The 20,088-nt window shown below is 33.4% G+C and overlaps 1 protein-coding gene across 1 annotated transcript; it reads left to right on the forward strand.

The window, feature by feature from the left end:
• The first annotated feature begins 1,336 nt into the window (after positions 1–1,336).
• LOC137839050 (uncharacterized) lies at positions 1,337–14,601 on the forward strand. Its single transcript, XM_090300046.1, has 15 exons — positions 1,337–1,389; positions 4,094–4,121; positions 4,490–4,547; positions 5,297–5,407; positions 5,506–5,753; positions 5,846–5,911; positions 6,420–6,588; positions 11,319–11,389; positions 11,550–12,665; positions 13,055–13,108; positions 13,298–13,326; positions 13,470–13,544; positions 13,654–13,744; positions 13,841–13,927; positions 14,024–14,601. Exons 1-15 carry the CDS (start codon positions 1,337–1,339, stop codon positions 14,048–14,050), a joined length of 2,283 nt encoding a protein of 760 aa, XP_090156172.1. The 3' UTR covers positions 14,051–14,601.
• Positions 14,602–20,088: the final 5,487 nt, after the last annotated feature.

Raw genomic sequence — 20,088 nt, forward strand, 5'->3', positions numbered from 1 at the left:
TTTTTAAAATTAATTGTTATTTAATAATTTTGTTATATTGAACTCGATTACTATTCGTAACTTACAAATTATTATTTTTTAATAAAATATATAATTAAGGTAATACTATTACAACTAAATTATTTTATCGTCTTCAAGCTTTTGATTGAATAATATCAAGGATAAGAAAATGTTTGGTTTGTAACGTGTTCCGACCTCAAGTCGTTGGACAACATCGCTAGGGTCAATCACCGCATCCGAGGTATTGTCCGCTTTGGAGATCGGTGCTCCGTCACGGTTTTGTCCTTAAAAGGCGCCTCGAAGGGTGAAGGGAGTATATAAACTGCCCTTGACCTCGATTCCTGAGCGATATGGGACTATATTGGCATACGAGAACAAGCCCCCCAGTCGAGGTTTAAGGAGAGTGGATCCCCTTAGTTGAGGGGCGAAGGAGCCTCTTCGGTCCCACGGTGGGCGCCATTGTACCGACCTCAAGTCGTTGGACAACATCACTAGGGTCAATCATCGCATCCGAGGTATTGTCCGCTTTGGAGGTCGGTGCTCCGTCACGATTTTGTCCTTAAAAGGCGCCTCGAAGGGTGAAGGGAGGAGGGAGTATATAAACTGTCTTAGCCTCGATTCCTGAGCGATGTGAGATTGTATTGGCATACGGGAACATAACGTTAATCCATTTAAATTAAAACCATTTTAAGTTGATAGTTATAATAATAAGAGTTTGCAAATGAAGTGCTTACAATTGGACTAAACGTTTATGAGATTGGTAAGTAAATGAAGTGCGTATAATTTGACTAAACGTTTATCACTGATAAAGATAATTAATTAATAACATCTTTAATGTTTGACTAATTACCATTTATTACACTAAACTGATCCCAAGGCCAATACATGGTGCAATCTGTCAGAACAAGTCAAACTATTTAATCTGTGACAAGAAATACAATACAATGTGCAATTCGTTACATCAGTTACTTCAACGCTACAACCCTAAAACACTCAATTTTAAATCATCATTTCTTACATGTGTCATCCATGAGTAAGCCTAACCGAAACCAATTCATACTATATTATATATTTCTCCAAACCTACATGTTAATCAAAATTATAACCATCATCATCATTATTATTATTATTATTATTATTATTATTATTATTAATAATAATATTATTATTATTACTCTTATATAAAAACTCAAGAGTCCCTCTTGTTTATTCTCACTTTCATCTGTTACCTCTTGAGTCATCTTGTTCCTTTTGTCTCTTGTTTTGTGTAGCTTTCAACAGAGAATTCATGGCAGCTAGAAGATGGTTGAGCATTGTGGTGGATGGAAGCACAGCCATGGGTTCTTATTGGCCTAAAATTGTTTCAGAGTATTTGGTAAACATTGTCAGGTATGAAAGTTCTTGCTCTACATTTATCATGCACACTATTTTTCTTTCTTTCAACTATTATTTGTTTTATGCTATATGCAAATGTTTGTGACTAATTCACCATCTTTTGTACTTGATTTGTAGATTTGTTATTCTTTTAGGAACATTGCCTTTTATGGGTCCAAAAATAACTTTTCATACAAAAATAAGGTGAATTTTTCAGATATGGGAGGACAAAATTTTCAAAAGGTGAAAAAATGATAAAGACTTTATTTTGTGGTTTCATAAACATTTTAGATTTTGTAGATTTGTTATTCTATTAGGAACATTGGCTTTTATGGGTCCAAAAATAACTTTTCATACAAAAATTAGGTGAATTTTTCAGATATGGGGTGGACAAAATTTTGAAAAGGTGAAAAAATGATAAAGACTTTATTTTGTGGTTTCATAAAACTAGATCATACATTTTAAGATTTGTTAAAGGCTAGATCTATAAACTTGTGAATAATTCTTTTCTGGGTTGTAAGCTAAAGTTCTACTTGTGAGCATAAATCCAATCCAACTATTTTTTTTTCTTTTTTTTTCAAAATAAGTTTTTTGGAATATTTTATATCATTAATAATATAATTTTTTTAATAAAAAATATTTTGTATAAAATGATATTATATTAATAATATTTTTTTTTTAATTTTGAAAGAAGATAAATTAATTTAAGTTTTATATTTTTTAATAATAAAATTAAATTATTCTATCTTCGTTTCACTAATTTGAAATTCAAATCAATCGGATTTGTACTTAAATTAAATAAGAGAAGGGGCGGTGCAGGGACGGAGAATAAGGGGGAAAGTTTAAGGCTTTTTGAGAAAACGTTTTTTTTTTTAATTTTTAATTATGGAATTGTCTTTTTTAAATTTTATTTTACTTCTACAAAAAGGAAAACAAATAAAAGGAATTTGTGAGAAAAATAGTGAAAACAATAAAATTTTTACCTTTTACTATTTTATAAAAAAAATATTGTGACATTTTTTGAAATTAAAATTATTCGATTTTAGAAGTAGATTTCGCTTGGATTCTTTTTAAAACATAACATCATTAAAGGATTGACGATTGTAAAATAATATTTTTTATTTGTTATGTTGAAGATGAGTTGAAGTTATGATAAACTCTATATAGTAGAAACTTTGCATGCAAGTTTTTGCTTAAAAATAATTAAAATAGCATTAAAGGTAAATAGTTAAAGTATTTCAAACTATGATGTGATTTAGCACCAATGTAGAGTTTTATTTCTAAACATATTCTAGTGTGAAGTGATTTGAGTGCATGCAATTGATAAGAGAATTCCAAATCTCTCACTTAGTTTTCTTTTTGTGCTACACCAAACAAAATTGAATTGTGATAAGTATAGATTTACTTTTAATTTCATAAAATCAATTGTCTCTCCTTTAAGTTTTTTTTTTCTTAACAAAAAATAAATAAATTAAAATAGGACACCTTGAAGTTATTCTTATCTTCAAACAGTTACCTCTTTTGAACTTTTTTAATCTTATTTTTTTCTACTTTATGGCGTTACACTACTTTTTTTTCCATTGAAATAACTTATACAAGTTTGATTGTGAATTGTACTTTTCACCGAAAGAGAACTAGTAAGATATCAAGAAAGAGAGAAAGTTTATCAATAGATACTTAAATAGTCTGAACGTTTTTTAATATGTAATTTTGTACTAATTAATATATATATATATGTAAAATTAGAAAATATTTTATAAGAAAAACTCTCAACTTATGAGAACTATGGATAAGACCAAAAAACTATTTTACTTAAGTAGAAGCGAATTTTTTTTGGTAGAAAGGTTGAGACACCCTTTAGTCTCATCTTATTTATAAATTTTTTACTCAGAAAAAAAATAAAAATTAAGGTATCTCTAAATATAAGAATGGTCTATGTAGCACAAACACTAATATTGACACTGATACGGAGATACGTATAATATATAAAATGTAGGACACATTAACACATATCTATATATTATATAATTATAAATTATATAAATTGACAATAAAGATTTATGTCCATGTTTCAGATTATTTTTTAGAGCAGAAAAATGTTTTTCAAAAGGATTTATTTCTTATTTCTGACACTGACACGTCATTTAAGAGAAGTATATGAGTTTCATCTATTTGTGAATTAAGAGTTACAATTTTAGAATACATTTATATATATATATATATATAAATATAAATGATGAAGCATGTTATTGATGCATGATAGAAAATTTTCTAATTTCCAACCAACAAGCTCATATATTCCTATGCCTAAAAACTTACAGCAAATAATTTTTCCCTTTTTGAGTTTCTTTTGCCACAAAAGTGACTTTATCTGGGTATCACATGATCAATTATTCAATGTTATAATGCAAAAGAAGAGGATATACTCACTTTTTATACATAGTAAATAATTACTTAATAACAACTCCAGAGTGATAAATGTTAATAAAGAAACTGGTGTCAAAGAGTCTTTATTCTATAGTTATTATTTATAGTAAATTTATCTCAAAATTAAAAATTTCAAACCTAATTAAAAAAAAATGTGGGCAATCTCATCCACTGTTTTGTTTTTCTACCAAAAACCCACTGTTAGTTTATACATGGCTAATTTAATTTTCTCAATCTAACATTTAAATAAGTAACCCTTTGTGAATTGAATGTACTGTTATTGATTATGCAGCTCCTTCTTTGGAAATTCAAGAGGAGAGGTAATTTACACTTTCCCTGTATTTATAAATTTTCTATAAACTTGTACATGTTACAGAAACTAGTTTCAGCACAAAAACTTAAGGTTTTTTGTTTCCTTTATACACCTTCTCACTACTTCACTATAATTAAAATATTTCCAATCACATAAACTTAAATACTCTAATTTATTTTATTATTTTTCTGCCAATAAAAAAATACTAGAGCAAAAAAAATGTAGAGTATAAGGTTTGATTTTTAGAGGAACTAAGAGCCTATTAGATCTTTATAATTGTTTTCATGTTATTGATATGCTAGTAGTTCTAATTGTTTTATTAATAAAAGTGAAAATATTTTACCTTGCCATGTACGTACTTTTTATTGTTTACAGGGAGGTTATCCTACTTGTGAGGTTGGATTAATAATGTACAACCCCAATCCAAGCCTAGGTACTTTTTCACCTTCTGCATTTTTTTTATTCTTCTGATAATGCAATATATACAAGTTTTATACATCATTATTCCCTTTGATTCTATAAGACAACACAATGCCAATTATTTAAACCATTAATTTTAGGAAACACATTATATACATGATGTAGGCTTTTTATACGTAGAGTTATATAAATATATCTCATTATTTGAACTTTTTGTTTATAAAATTTTAAGTAACTCGTATAATCTAGGTTTTTTCATTCTTACATCTTAACATTAAAGTATCATATTATATACATAGAGAAAAATTTATTTTATCAGAAAAAATAAAAAATAAATATGAATCATTTTAGGAGTGATCCAACCTTTTTACCTTTTTATATAACAACTTCTAACAAAAGAAAGACTTCATAACTTACCAAAAATTGTCAACTCAAAACCAAATAAATAAATATGAACCACTTCAGGAGTGATCCAACCTTTATATAACAACTCCTAACAAAAGAGAGACTTCATAACTTACCAAAAGCTGTCAACTCAAAATCAATAAAGACAACTAAAAAAACACACACAAATCCACCTACTCAAATGTTATCATAAACAAATTCACGGATCAAGACACCAATCAGAAGAAAAAATCAAAACAGAATCACATTTAGATGTTAACCAATACCAAACTTTTAATTGAACCAAGAAAAAAAATCTCAGAATGAACCATGACTCATCCTTTAAAGATGTTTATTCCTATGAGTTTATTTTCACAGGTAGGAACGTCCACTTTATCAATTGGACAAGCAATGTGGATCAGTTTTTAGCCTTGCTGCCGTATTTATCTTTCAGAGGACATAATAGTAATAGTCATACCGCAGCAGAAGGTTTGGCAGAAGCTTTAGGGGTATGTTAGCATATATATATATATATATATATATAGCTGTTGTTGTATTGATCATCTTACATATGATATGAGATGTAGATGAAATTACTGTGACAATGGAAATAACAATGTATGAACCTTGGACTAAGCAGATGTTCCCAAGAGATAGAATGACAGAAAAAGAATACTTCGAGTGTGAAAGGCATTGTATTTTTGTGGCAACGGGTGAACCTGTTGCTGAGAGAATGTTAGTGCCTTTGCCTAGGGTTCATGAAGGAAAATTTGTTCATGGACAAATCAAGATTTTACTTGCCAACTTTTTAGAGGTCGCAAGAATGTTTGTCCCGGTTGTTTCTTTAACTCCATTCTTAACTTTTTTTTCCATTTAATCGTCACATTTTACTCATTACTTACTATATATGTTTGTTACCACATGCAGCTAAGGATAAGCCTTTCTGTCATAACTCCAACTCTACGTCCACTTCTTGTATCCATTTTCAATGAGGTAAAGATTTATATCACATGCATAACTTCCTTTCACTTTGGTTTCCATAAGATATTTATCTTTCTACTGAGCTTCAAAAACCAGAAGCTATATACCTGCATAATTATGCAGTAAGCTTGAAAACACATCTAAACATAGAATCAAGCATAAAACCAGCTATGGCAGAGCAAGTGGTGCGGCATAGTTGCTAAATACATGAAGCTTTTAACAAGTTTCTGTACACACATGAACAAAATTAATCTCATTAAAACTAGCTTTCAAATTGGATGATAATTTATCTAGCAATTTTTTTGTTGTTGGTATACTTCAACCCTTTTATAATATATGTAAAAAAGAAAATACCAAGTAATTACATATACCTCAATTAACTAGACTGCATTGTATCTATCTTTGATTTTGGATAGTAATTAAGAATATAAAGAGGTATTTCACTGAAAAAAAAAAATACTATAACTATTGTTATATATGTCTTGGTTAATATATACGTTTTTTACCCTTCTTTTTGTAGGGAAATTCTCTGGATAAAAGCACCCCCATCATGGACTATGGAAATGGTCAGATTACTGTTTTATTATCAAATAATTTTAAGGATGCAAAGAACGTCTACTGCAACAAAGGAATAGAATCAATGAAAACCACAACTTCTATTCCCATAAATTTCAGTAACAGTCATCAAGGTTCTCTCCTTCGCTCTCTCTATAATATGTGTGTTTGTCATCAATTTTCATCTGTTTCTTATCATTGTGTTTCTCTACTGATCTTCCCATTATAAATATGATTGTATTTATCATCAATTTTTATCTTTTTCTTCTCATCATGTTTTCCTATAGGGTATAGCATGTGTTGCTCCTTTACTCTTGTTAAACCGTACCTCTCATAAGTTTTTTTCTTTTCTTGAAAAACCCTCAAGAATTATTATTATGAACGAAATTAGCACAATGAGTGATAATGTTAGAGTTAAAGAAAATACTATTCACTTACTTACTATACCGATAACCTTATCCATTGATATACCCCCACAAAATAACATACAAATACTTGTCCTCTAGCCTGTCAAAACAAAACACAACCCTCCAAATATATGTAAACCAAAATAACTCTATTGGAGATCTCTCATCGATTAGAGATTAGAGCATTTTATTGTATATAAGTGGTGCAAACCTCACCTTATAAACCGGTTTTATGAGATTGAATTAGGTTTAAGTCCACTTCATAATATGGTATCAGAGTCATTTAAAACCTATCATAGCGAGTGTTTGTTGGGCCTATTAGACTGTTATCGGACCATCCATATATGTTGTCTCACGCACGAGCTGTCACTTTCGGGAATTAGGCTTAAAATCCATTTCATAATATGGTATTAGATGAGTGAAAACTTATAAGCCGATTTTATGAGATTAAGTTAAATTTAAAGTCCACTTCATAATAACCTCCAATAAAGGATCAGAATGAGTCACTACACAGCCCAAAACCCAACCAAAAAGCAAAGTTTTTTAGTATCACTCTTTACATCATCCTCATGTTCATATTTTGAGCAGTAAACAACAACTACATGTTTGCTGGTGTATTCTCTGTAAGTTCTTGGAGCAGTACACTTTGAGGGCTTCAATAGGGTGATCCCTCACATGTGACTTGTGGCTTTATGTAATTCCGCGTATGTATGTGTATTCCTTGTGAAACTACTTTCCCATTTAGAGTGATATCTTTGTATTTTTGGATGTATAGGAGTTGGAAGATCTTAAATGTTACTATTTAATATATTCTTTGCTGATAAAAGCAATCACAATAACAACCAAAACAAAATAATATAACCTCCTCCCATAATGTAGAATATTTTTCATAACATAAATTATCTTCAATTCATTCTAAAGTATACATCATCAACCACATATACATGGAATTGCAGAAACCATTTCCCTTGACTTTAACCATTTCCATACCATAACTTTTACAACTCCAAAAATCTCATTACTCTGCCCCCTCATTTCTAAACCATCCTATTTCGTCCCATCGATATCTCTCAAAGTTGAAAACAGAGACTGCCACACCTCTCTAGCCTTCCTAGATCCATCCAACAAAACTTTGAATGTATATGATATCCGACATGTTGTTGTGTACCACCGAAACTAACGAACCCAATTCATGCACATGTACCAAACACCTGCGAATTTATCACATTCATAAAATGAATGCCTAACTGTTTATACTTCTTTATTAAAGCTAATACATAAACCTTGTTCTTGTTGCAAGATACCTCTTTTCATGAGATTTTCTTTTGAAGACATGGCCTGTCAGGCTCAAATCTCAATCTTTGAGGGGAACGGTTTATTCCAAACAAATCTCCATGGTGTATTTGGAAGTTCCCATATTCAAAAAGGACTTCACATGCTATTGACACAAAATATTTACCATCCATCTCCACAAATACTCCACCATACAACAACCATCCCTACATACTTTCACTGCCTCCTCCATACTTTTAACAACTTCCACCTACCACACGTCTCCACTTCCAATCCCAAACTCATCTCCCTCTCCCAGAAACCTAACCCCCTCACTTTAGCCTCCTTATTATGAGATGCTGCAAAAGCCTTCGAAATTTTTCACCCCTTTCACCAATTTTCCACTTTCATAAAATTCCTCTACAAAGTCTATAAAATCATTTTTTATATCCTCCAAAAATTCCTAATATAACCATTATTGTTGTATGCAACCGCGCCAGAGCTCTTCTCACTCCCATAGTCCTAAACTGCAAAATCTCATCTTTTGAAATAGTGTGTATTAACTTGGTTGCCTTTTTGAAATTAGTGGTCTTAAAAAAAAAAACCATCCCCTATTGGTGAAAAAAAATATAAATTACCAAATCTAATTCATAATTATCTAAATTCATATTATTTTTAAGTTGAATAAATTTATCTCAAATCTTAATTCATATTTTTTAGATTTTAAGTCGAATCCATTTATTTGGATTTGGATTAGATATAAATTGGTTATATTTTTTATTATCCAAATTGACATTGGGTTGGATTTTGAGTTGACCTAGGTCCAAGTCGAATTGAATCAACCCAAAGCCAGGTTAAGCAAAGTCGGTCCGAGCTCAGGTCCAGCTGAGTCAACTCAGGCCTAGGTTAAGCCAAAATGACTCGTCCTAGATCGACCAAAATGACATGGGATCAAGTCCAATCGAGTCAACCCGGACCCAAGTCGAGCTAAGACGACCTGGCCCCAGATTGATTCAAGTCGATCTAGGCCCAAGTCAATATGAGTCAGTTAGGGTCGCGGTTGAGCCGAGTCAGTCCCATCCTAGGTCGAGTCGAGTCGGCCAAGGCCCATGTCGAGTCGACCCGAGCCCATGCTGAAAAAATTTGGCCCGGGTCAGGGTCGAGTTGGCCTAAGCAAGGTCAGCCTGGGACCATGTCGAGTCGAATCGACCAGGGTCCATGTCGAGGCGACCTGGGCCCATGTCGAGTTGAGACAGCCTGGGCCCATGTTGAGTCGAGACAGCCCAGGCCTAGGTCAAGCCAAGTCGGCCTAAGGCCATGTCGAGTCGAGTCGTCCCGGGCTCAAGTCGAGTTGAGTTTGCCTGGTACCAAGTCGACTTAGCCCTGGTCCAGGACGAGCTAAGAGCCCGGGCCCATGTCGAACTGAGTCGTCTCGGGCCCAAGTCGAGTTGAGTCGGTTTGGTACAAGGTCGAGTCAGTCTGGTACAAGGTCGAGTTAGCCTGGTTCTAGGATTTGCCGAGTCGGCTTGGGCCCATGTCGAACCGAGTTTTCCCAGGCCTTGGTCAAGCCAAGTCTGTCCCGATTCAAGTCAAGCCGAGTCGAGCTAGGTCAGCTTGGACCCATCTCGAGCCAAGTCATCCTGAGCCCAAGTCGAGCTGAGTCAACCTAAGTACTAGGTCGAGTTGGCCCGGATCTAGATCAAGCCGAGTCAGCCCGGGTCCAGGTCCAATCGAGTTGGCCTAGAGATCAGTTGAATTAGACTCAGTCGAGCCGAGTCAGTCCAGGCCCATGTCTAGCAAAGTCGGCCTCGACAAGGTATAGTTGACTCGGTTGAGGAACATATCAAGCCGAGTTGGCCCAGGCCTAGGTCGAACTGAGTCAACCCGGGTCATACCAGATCGACCTTGGCCCAGTTGAGTCAAGTTGGCCTGCTTCCGTGTCAGGCAAAGTTGGCCCGGGCCCAGGTCAAGCTAAGTCGACTTGGGTCCAGGTTAAGCCGAGTGGACTTGGGCCCAGGTAGAGCAAAGTTTGTCTGGTACCAAATTGAGCCGATTCGATCGGGCTCATGTCGAGCTGAGTTGGCCTGGGCGTCGGTCCAAGTCTGGTCAACCTGTGTCCAAGTCGGGTCAACCTGTGTCCAAGTCGAGTAGAGTCGGTTAGGGTCATGTCGAGGCGAGTTGGTCGAGCCTAGTTCGAGCCGATTCATTTTGGTATCAAGTTGAGTCGGCTCAGGTCTAGGTCGAGGCGAGTCAGCTTTAGCCTAGGTCAAGCAGGGTCAACCCGAGTTTAGGTCAAGCCGAATCGGCTTGGGCCTGATTTGAGCTTAGTCCATTTGAGCCAGGCTAAGCCAAGTCGTTCTGGACCAAGTCGAGTTGAGTCGAAACAGGATAGGTCTAGTTGAGTCAACTAAGCCAAGTCAAGTCAATCAATGTTGAGTTGAATTGATCTAACATCAGGTCGATCTCATATGAAATTTAATCTAATTTGATGCTATATGGAATTTAATCTAATTGACAAAGTGAATTTAATCCAAATTTAATATATATTTAATCTATTTTAAATGAATTTGAAAAAAACAAAATAAATTTAATCCAGTTAAAATAATATAGATTTTAAATCCAATCTATGGCCACCTTACCACCGACTTCTTACTAAATTCTTTTCCTCCCTACCTCAAAGTTGACCTTTCCACTTGCATTTCTATCATGGTTTTCTATACTCCTAGCATTTTAGTTACTTCTCATCTTTCTCCTCTCAACAAACCCCCATTACCTTCCCCACTTCCTACAGATTTTCAGCAAGTATTTTTCTGCATTAAGAATCTCCGGAACTCCACTTTGTTGTATCAACTATGTTGTCATTATACCCCAAAATTTCCCTTCGCATGTATTTTTCAGTTTTTGTGACCTCTGCATAGTTTGTATCTCTTGCCTTATAGATATTAATACACTAAGGAATTAATATACTAAAACTAACTGCTGGTAACAGCATTCTTCTGATAATCAAAAGTTGCATCTCATGTTTAGATTTCTATTTCCCTTATATATATTACATTAGTGAGTGACTACTAGGAAAATCTCAGCTATTCTTGCTGGACAAGCCTGATAATATTTAATTTAAATTTACGCCAATTGTTTAAGAAATTTCTTTTATTGTTCATATTCTATTTTTGTTTAATATTCAGGAAACCAATACTCGGCAAGTAGCATGAACATCAGACAGCCAAGCATTCAGGGTTTCCAAAATGTTAGACGTGTACGTATAACCTTTTCCTTTTCTTTTTTATTTCTTTAAAGTTTACTTGCTGGAATAACCTTCCAGGAGTTAAAAATTCTTGTGGTGTTTTCCATCTATTTTGTGTTCGTTATTTATTTATCATTTACTTTGTCTGAACATGAAACACTTTGTTGTTCAGGAGTCTGCAAGCAAACTACCCCTGGTTGCCTCACAGGCAACAACAAATGAGGTGCATGCTCCTTCCCCTGGCTGCTTCGTGCCTAGGACTTCCTATGAAGAAATAATGTCAATACTAAGTGATGACAATAATAATTCTCAAGAAGATCAGCCAAGGAAAAAGTCCAAGACATTTGTACCAACTTCGGAAGAGGAGGACTCCTTGGCTTATCTTTTTCAACTTGATCAGCCGGTTTCCTTAGATGAGATTCTTGGTGAAGGGCGAACAATGTCTTCTGAGACACAAGTGGGTGGAGAATCATCAGAAGTTCTCAGGGACATTGTACCACAAACTGTAACAAGAGACACAACCTCAACTATTCAACTGACCTCAAATTCATCTGAGATAGTAGTACATAATGCAAGCAATTCCTCAGTAGGAGAAGGGTCCTCAAATGGACTAGCTCAGGAACTAGGAGGCAACATGAGCGTAGTAAACCCTATGTTCAGCTCAGAAAACTGTTGGAATTATAGTTTGTCATTGCCACAAAATAATCAAAATTTTTGGCCTGCGGGATCAAATGCATTGTATCCTCCACAAGCTGCTGCTTCATTTGGTGATTCCACCTTCCTTAATACAATAGGGAACTCAAACACTCAGTTTGAATCACCAAGCTTCCCGATGCATCCATATGGTTGTGCTAGCGCTGGTTTTGGTACCAGTTCTCATTTTGGAAATTCACTAGCTCAATTTCAATCACCAAACTCCACAGTGAATCCTTATGATTGTGCTAGTGTTGGTGCCAGTAATCTTGTTGGAAACTCAATCTCTCAATATCAACCACCAAGCTTCTCTGTGAATCCTTATGGTGGTATTGCTTGTGCTAGTGCAAGTACTGATGCTATTGCTGTTGCTTCTGCTGCGAATGCTAATGCTAGTCCTTATGGTAGTCGTCAACAATTTACAAGACCCCTTCAGTTCGAAATGGGTGGGATCGATCAACAATATGTACCTTCTGCAATGGTAGCAAACCCTTTGGCTTCTCCTGTGCCAATGATGCCTCAATATAATCAGACACAACTTTTGCCTCGCCAACCATTTCTACCAGGTTTTAAAGACTTCGTGCCAATATGGGAGGTAAACTAAGTTCTCTCATTCATTCATAAATGTCCAACATAATATATGCTCTGATAATTTCAAAATATATTTGGAAGATATATCTTTTACCTTTCTATGCACTTCAACTGAATTTATGTGGCCATTTATTTGTTTCACAGTTCCTTGATCCAAACCCAGTTTGATATTTCTTCAGAAAACCAATTTAAGACATCAACCATAAACCATCTCTTTCTTTAACTTCACTTTAACTTCACTCTAGATAACAAGCTCTTTACACTGTTAACACTAATTATACTTCTTGTTAGGTCACAGATAGAATTAAGTGGTTCGAAATATATATTACTTTAATATTAAATTTGATAATATCGGTTTATATATATATACATATATATTCTTTTTGTATATAGGGATATCTGGTTGGAAGTATTGACCCGTATTGCGCATTCTTTAATCAAGCAAAGGTACGGTATAGTTGATTTTTTGAAGAGTAAATCTTTCATAATCAGTTAGAATGTCTAATTTGTTAAAAGAGACATACCAGAAGAAGCTTATATTTTTATATTTTATTTATCTAAGAAACCTGCATTATAACACTTATGAGAATTGAGTAGAAAGTAGCTGAAGATTCTCCCTCTTTTCCCTATGAACAGGCCTGGAGGAAAAAAACATCACCAGTCACGTAAGTGGATCTTCTTTCGTATAAACCTAAATTTTCTTTATTGTCATTGGTGTTATATATTACAAAACCAAACATTTGCCAATGCTAATGGAAAAAAAATTATATATAAGAATACACAAATTAATTTTATAAAACACTTGCAGGGTTACATATCAGTGGTCGACTACGCTGGAGATCGGTTTCTACTTACCTAAAAAGGCTGTCATGCATACCATAAGGTAATTTATGGCATGATGTTAGTGTTCTTCTTTTTGAAAAAAAAAGAAGTTATAAGCATTATCTATTGTAAGGAAATCTTATACATTTTTTAATAACCTTTAAACTTAGGACTTATGGTGGAGTCCTTGATAAGGTGTTATTTGAAGTAACTCAATTCGACAACCTCGATCTGTACCACCATCTCACAAGTAAAAAAGTGGTTAGTCATATGTTAAATTTTTACAGAAGAAAATCTTACTGAATGGATAAATTTAGCTGCATTTAAGATTCATTTTAACGTTTCATCTCTGTGCAGTGTGCACAAATTGCTCTCCCTTCTCTTACTTTAATGTTATCTACAACTGAAAACAAGCACTGCTACATGGGGTGGATTTTCCCAGAGGTGAGTGTGATGCCAATATGACTTCGCATTATCATTTGCTTTTTTGTTAGTTTCAAGTTGTGTTTTGATACAACGTTTAGCTATTTAACGTTATAGGATGCAGTATTTGTTGAACCTCTCTAAAGTATGCTTTTGGCTCTCAAGAGCCAAAGCAGCCCCGAGTCATGGAGAAAAGGTTCAAAGAGCTGCTATAAGCGAGAACGGTATGTTATCAGAGGAAGAGACAAATCGTGATCGTGCTGCAACTTCACTGGTTATTTCATAGGCTGTTTTCAGCATTAATGCCAACACATCATATTGAGTCTGCAGAAAATGAACGCACCAGTTGAACAAAGTTTTCAATTCCTAGAATAAAAATGTACTTGTGACTGAGGGTTCCATGTTGTTGTTGATGGAAATTGTCGTTGGTGAGAGTGTGGCAGGAGAAGAAGAGTGAAGCAGATGAAGAAAATGATGGCACCTGATGCTGTGGCAAGGACGTGTAGAGGTAGCAACTTTGCATAACCAATTTCTATGATTCTGGGTGGCTTGTGACTCTAAGCATGACTGTGATTTTTATGGTTTTGTTTCAGACATATTTATAACTTGGTACTATGGATTATTTCAAAGTTTATCTAAACTTGGTTATGTTTTCTTGACTTATATTATTTTCTATAAATCGGTTTGGACGTATAAATCGGTTTTATTGATTTATTTTTTCTGTTCACGAATTAAAATTAGGGTGTCTCACATTAAAAATACAAATTTAATAATTCATTAAATTAATGTTTTTATTTTAATTATTTTTATTTTTTATATAAAATATTATTATATTATTTTTAGGAATTTTCAAATGAAAGTGTTTTACTGCTTAGTTGAGTGTCAAAGAGTATTTTTCCATAAAATTATGACATTTTCACATGACGGGTTATTGTTTATTGAGAATATTATTTATATATAACTAGGTTTACTTATAAAGCTACATACAAATTGATAAAAAATAGTATATTTTAAAAAAGAATTAAATTCTTATTTTGAAAAAAAAAATATAGTTAAATTGAATTAATAAGGGAGGAAATGAATTTACAGATAAATTTCATTATGAAATATTAATACTCAGGTGGATGAAGCTGATATGATATGAATTATTTATATTTAGAATTCAGTTCCATATATATGACAATGTTTACTACACCCATATTTTAAAATTGTCCGTCTGAATTAAAAATTCAGTTCCAAACAATTATTTAAAATTCATGTATAAATATGATGGTAAAAAGTATGTAAAATTGTTCATATATAATTAGAACTATAAATTTAGTGTATTATTACTATAAGATTAGTGTGTGAGCATATATTATCAATAATAAGTTAAGAAAAAAATAAACATTTAATACTATATATACACAAAACATAATATATATTTTTAAAAAAATTTACTTTCCTTTAAGAAAAAAAAAGTAACCAAGGGAAAAACGTTAGAAAAAAAAAGGTCTACTCAAGCTTAGGGAAAAAAATATTCTTACTTTATATATGACATGAAATTTGTAAGATCATGTACGTTATTCATTATACAAAATCTTTGGTTCATTTGTCTTCCAGAGGAAGCCTTAAATTTGTCTATCCCTTAGAATTTAAAATGCATAGATGAAACTTTTAGTTCGTTTATCTTCCAACATACATAATGTCTTTAAATTGGTAAACCAAAAGTCATAATCTCAAATTGTTATGAAAAATTCAATCAAAATTAGTTTTAAAATTATAAAGTCAGGTATAAGTTTAAATAAATAATAATAATAATAATTCATGTTAGTTTAAAAAATTATGTGTTATGTGTTTCCTTTATAATTAAGTTTTTATTAGTGAAATTTTTTAAGTTTACAGTATAAATTAATATATTATTACTACTTTTTTTTATTACTACTTGATTCTAACATTTTGGGCAAAAATAATTTTATAATTTTATTCCATCTTTCTTATTAATGTTTGTCTTCTACTCGAATGAATAATAAATTTTTTATTGACAATAAAAAATATAATAAATGAGAGTATTTAAGAATATTTCAATTTTATTACATAAAAAAATAAAACTATAAGAATCCTATAAACAGGTTTTTATTACAAAAAAAATTAGTATTATCTACTAATTTTTACTTATGAATTTAAATTCGTAGGTAAATTTAGTATTATCTACGAATATTACTCACAGATTTGAATTCGTAGGTAAATTGAACATTACCTACAAATATTCATATATCCTCTTCCCAAACTCTTAATTGACCTATGAACATACCCTTTTGGTTTGAATTGACATATAGTATCGGAACCCAAAACGTGATTTTATGTCCGTTTCCAAATTTTCAATCAAAACTAATTTTTTTATGTCTCTCCACCACGAAATCAAATTTACTCTTCGTATCCTCAAATAAAACTCTCCAAATTTTTTACCTGAACCCTAAATGAATGATCTTCATAATCTAAGACATATTATTTTTTTTAAAAAAAGTCATTTATTTATTTACACATGTAATTAAGAATTAAGCCATAAATTTATAATATTTTTGGCTTAATTGGAATTTTGGTTCCAATGTCTTACAAAATCTCCAAGTTTAGTCTCTAAATTTATTTTATGCACTTTGTAATTCCTTAATTTTTAATTATTTGTATTTTTTGTCACAAAATTTATTCTAATACAACTTTTTTTCTCTTAATTTTTAATTATTCAAAAATGAATTCAATTTATCGGTAGTTCTTTTGTTATTTTGTACATGACTCAATGACATTGGAAAAGCGTAAATCTTATATACATTGTTTTTATTATTAAAGGCGGTAATAAGTGCAAAATTGAAGAACACATGTCTCATGGGCCCCACAAATCAAAATGTACACGTGGATTTTAAAAAATCACACTTTCTTTAAGAAGTTATAGAATTATTTTGTGAGAAAATATTGTATTAATTGTACTAAAGAGAAAGAGAAATTATGTGTCTTTATATTGTTTTTAAAAGATTAATAGTAATAATTATATATTATTATATCGTGTTTTAAAAAATGTGAGTAGTTAATAGTGTATTATATTTTTTTATGTGTATGAGATTGGTTATTTGAATCGAATTGAATGACAAAATTTTTTAAACCAAAAATTAAATGAAGCAACATATTATAAAATAAAAGACAAAAATTTATTAAGGAAGAATTTAATATTTTATGATTTTGATAGTAAGTGTCAAAAACATTCAAGCTCAAAGATCATGTTTGAAAAATAATTAGTGTTCAACTGATAGACCAAACAACGTTCATTACAAGAAAATTATTAAAAAATTAATTTTAAAAATTAAAATAATTATTATATTAATTAAATTAAAGACTATTTTATAAATTAAAAAATTAATGATATTTAAAATAGTTTTTATTATTAATAAAAATTTATAAAGTAATTTCTAAATTATTATCTGATAATTAGTCATGAGTCTCCAGTCTCCTCCATTGGAAGGCGAACTTCTGTCCACCTTTTCTTTTAACCTTGTTATGATTGGTTTTAAATACTAATTACTTTATATTAAAAATTAGTCTTTTAGAGACTAATTTAGAATATAAAATATTAGTAGATAAAACCTTGGTAGAAAAATTAAATATCAAATTAGAAATCATTTTATAAATTTTTATTAATAATATAAACTACTTTAGATACATGACAAGTGCCTAATTTCAGCAATATTTTATATTAAAATGTAGGCACTTATGAGTATTAATTGCTAAAATACATATAAAATAATCCCTAATTTATGAATTCATATCTTTTTACATATTTCATAATCTTTAATTGAATAAGAACATTTTATTCCCAAATTTGGTGTTCTTTTTTTATCAGCAATGAATAAATAAAATTAAAGGGATACTTCAGGGGTATCCCAACCCATATACAGTAATCACAAGTGGACTTCCTATATCATCCACAAAAGAAACTCTCCTTTATGGTTGGAGCAGAACAACCATAAAGTGAGAAAAACATACCCAAAAATAGAACCAACAAGTTACCTCAAAGCAACATTCAACTTTACCGAAACGCCCAGAACCGAGGCCACCTACATTCACCTCGCCACGCGACAAGTTACCCATGCAGGGAATAACTCGCCATGTAGCTTACTCTGGTGAGCACTAAGTGCCACGAGGAGCACAATCTCTGCAAAATCGCCTGCCGCCAATGCTACTCGCCATGTATGCTCTGACCTAAGGAAACCCCGCTCTCGACGAGGATCCACTCGGGAAATCTCCTCGTCCACGGGCGAGCTGTTCCCTTCATCTCATTGCTCATGTTGAGGTTTAACAGACATCTTTATCGAACCAACACATATGGACTTACTCACCTAAATCTCCAACAGCTTCAAATAAGCTTTCTGGAGAACCCGGCGATGTGTCTACCTCGGAGATTTCCAGTTATCTGATCTTCTGTTCTTCGGATACGGCAATGATGCACAACTTCAGCGACCACCGACTACACACGCATGGAGAACGCCGCTTCATCGACCGGCGATCATGTTGACCTTTGCATAACTTCGACGACCACCGACTACACACGCATGGAGAACGCTGCTTCCTCGACCGGCGATCATGTTGGCATTTGCATAACTTCGGCGACCATCGACTAGGCACGCATGGAGAACGCCGCTTCATCGACCGGCGATCATGTTGACCTTTGCATAACTTCGGCGAGCACCGACTACGCACGCATGAAGAGCGCCGCTTCATCGACCGATGATCATGTTGGCCTTTGCATACCTGCTGATATGACTTTACCACTGTAATGTCACCTTCCATCCCAACAAAAGTTATCTCTTCCGTCTGCAGACCTTACTTATAACTATTAATGCATATCAAAGGGTTTAGAATCCAGTCTACAAAGGAGTAATTGAAAGAATGCACCTTATGCTTCATCCAAAGCCAAGATTTGAGTTGAGCCCTTTGTAGAATCTCTTTTGCGTCAACTACACCTTGCTTGAAGACAATTAAATTTCTTTGATCCCAGATGCCTCTTATAATATTAACCCAGACTCCTTTCCAAACCAGGTTTTGCTTAGAACTAGCTTGGTTCAAAACAAAACTTTCGAAGTGCACCTTTATATCATTGTGTTGGACAGAAGATATTCCTATCCATCTGAAGCACAAGGTCCAAATACGTTGTGCATGTTTACACTCTAGGAACAGGTGTTGGCATGTCTCATCATCTACCTGACAAAGGGGGCATAACATTGTACTTATCATAACCCCTCTTCTATTCAAACTTTGCCTTGTTGGGATTCTGCCCAACAATACTCTCCAGGCAGTTGTCGTTGCATTCGGGAATGCCTTTGCCTTCCAAAGATGTTTAAACACCTCCTGTTGAGAGTCTATGTCTGGCTTTACCAGACATTCATAAGCAGATTTCACAGTGTACGTCCCCGACTCCTCCTTCCCCCATACCTGAACATCCATGTTGTTCTTCTTCAAAACAGCCCTGGATAACACCGAGGTGAGCCCTACCTCCATCAGAGATTCCCATTCAAACCTAGTTCTCCTCCACCTAAGACACCATCTCCACTCTGATTCCACCCAATCACCAACCTCTCCCACTGTATGCCCCTGGTTTAAAGACAGAGAGAACAATCTTGGGAATAGAGTTTTGAGATCTGAGTTTCCTACCAAAACATCTTCCCAAAACTTTGCTTTATCTCCACCTCCTAGTTCCCACCTTATTTCTTCTTAGAACCATTTTCCTCTTCCTCCCTCTCCACACACCTTTGCAAGGTCTCTCCACCACCACGACTGGAGCCTGACTGGTGTATTGAGATTATCGGACATTAATCCATATTTTGAGTTCAAAAGTTCCTTCCATCTACCACTCTCTTGTGATAAGCACCTCCATCTCCATTTAGCTAGAAATGCACGGTTGAACATACGTATGTCTCTAATTCCCAGTCCTCCCTCCTCTCTAGGTCTACATACATCCTTCCATCCTACCCACGCAATTGGCTTATTCTCTTTCCCCCATCCCCACAAGAATCTCCGTTGAATACTAATGATGCTTTTACACACTGTTTCCGGTGCTCTGTAGAGTGATAGATAATATAAGGGAATGGCCGATATGACTGAGTTAATAAGACATATTCTCCCTGCCATGGATAAGAATCTCCATTTCCACACGC

Source organism: Phaseolus vulgaris, chromosome 3 (assembly GCF_051622355.1).
Source record: "Phaseolus vulgaris cultivar YP4 chromosome 3, ASM5162235v1, whole genome shotgun sequence".
Lineage (NCBI taxonomy): Eukaryota > Viridiplantae > Streptophyta > Magnoliopsida > Fabales > Fabaceae > Phaseolus > Phaseolus vulgaris.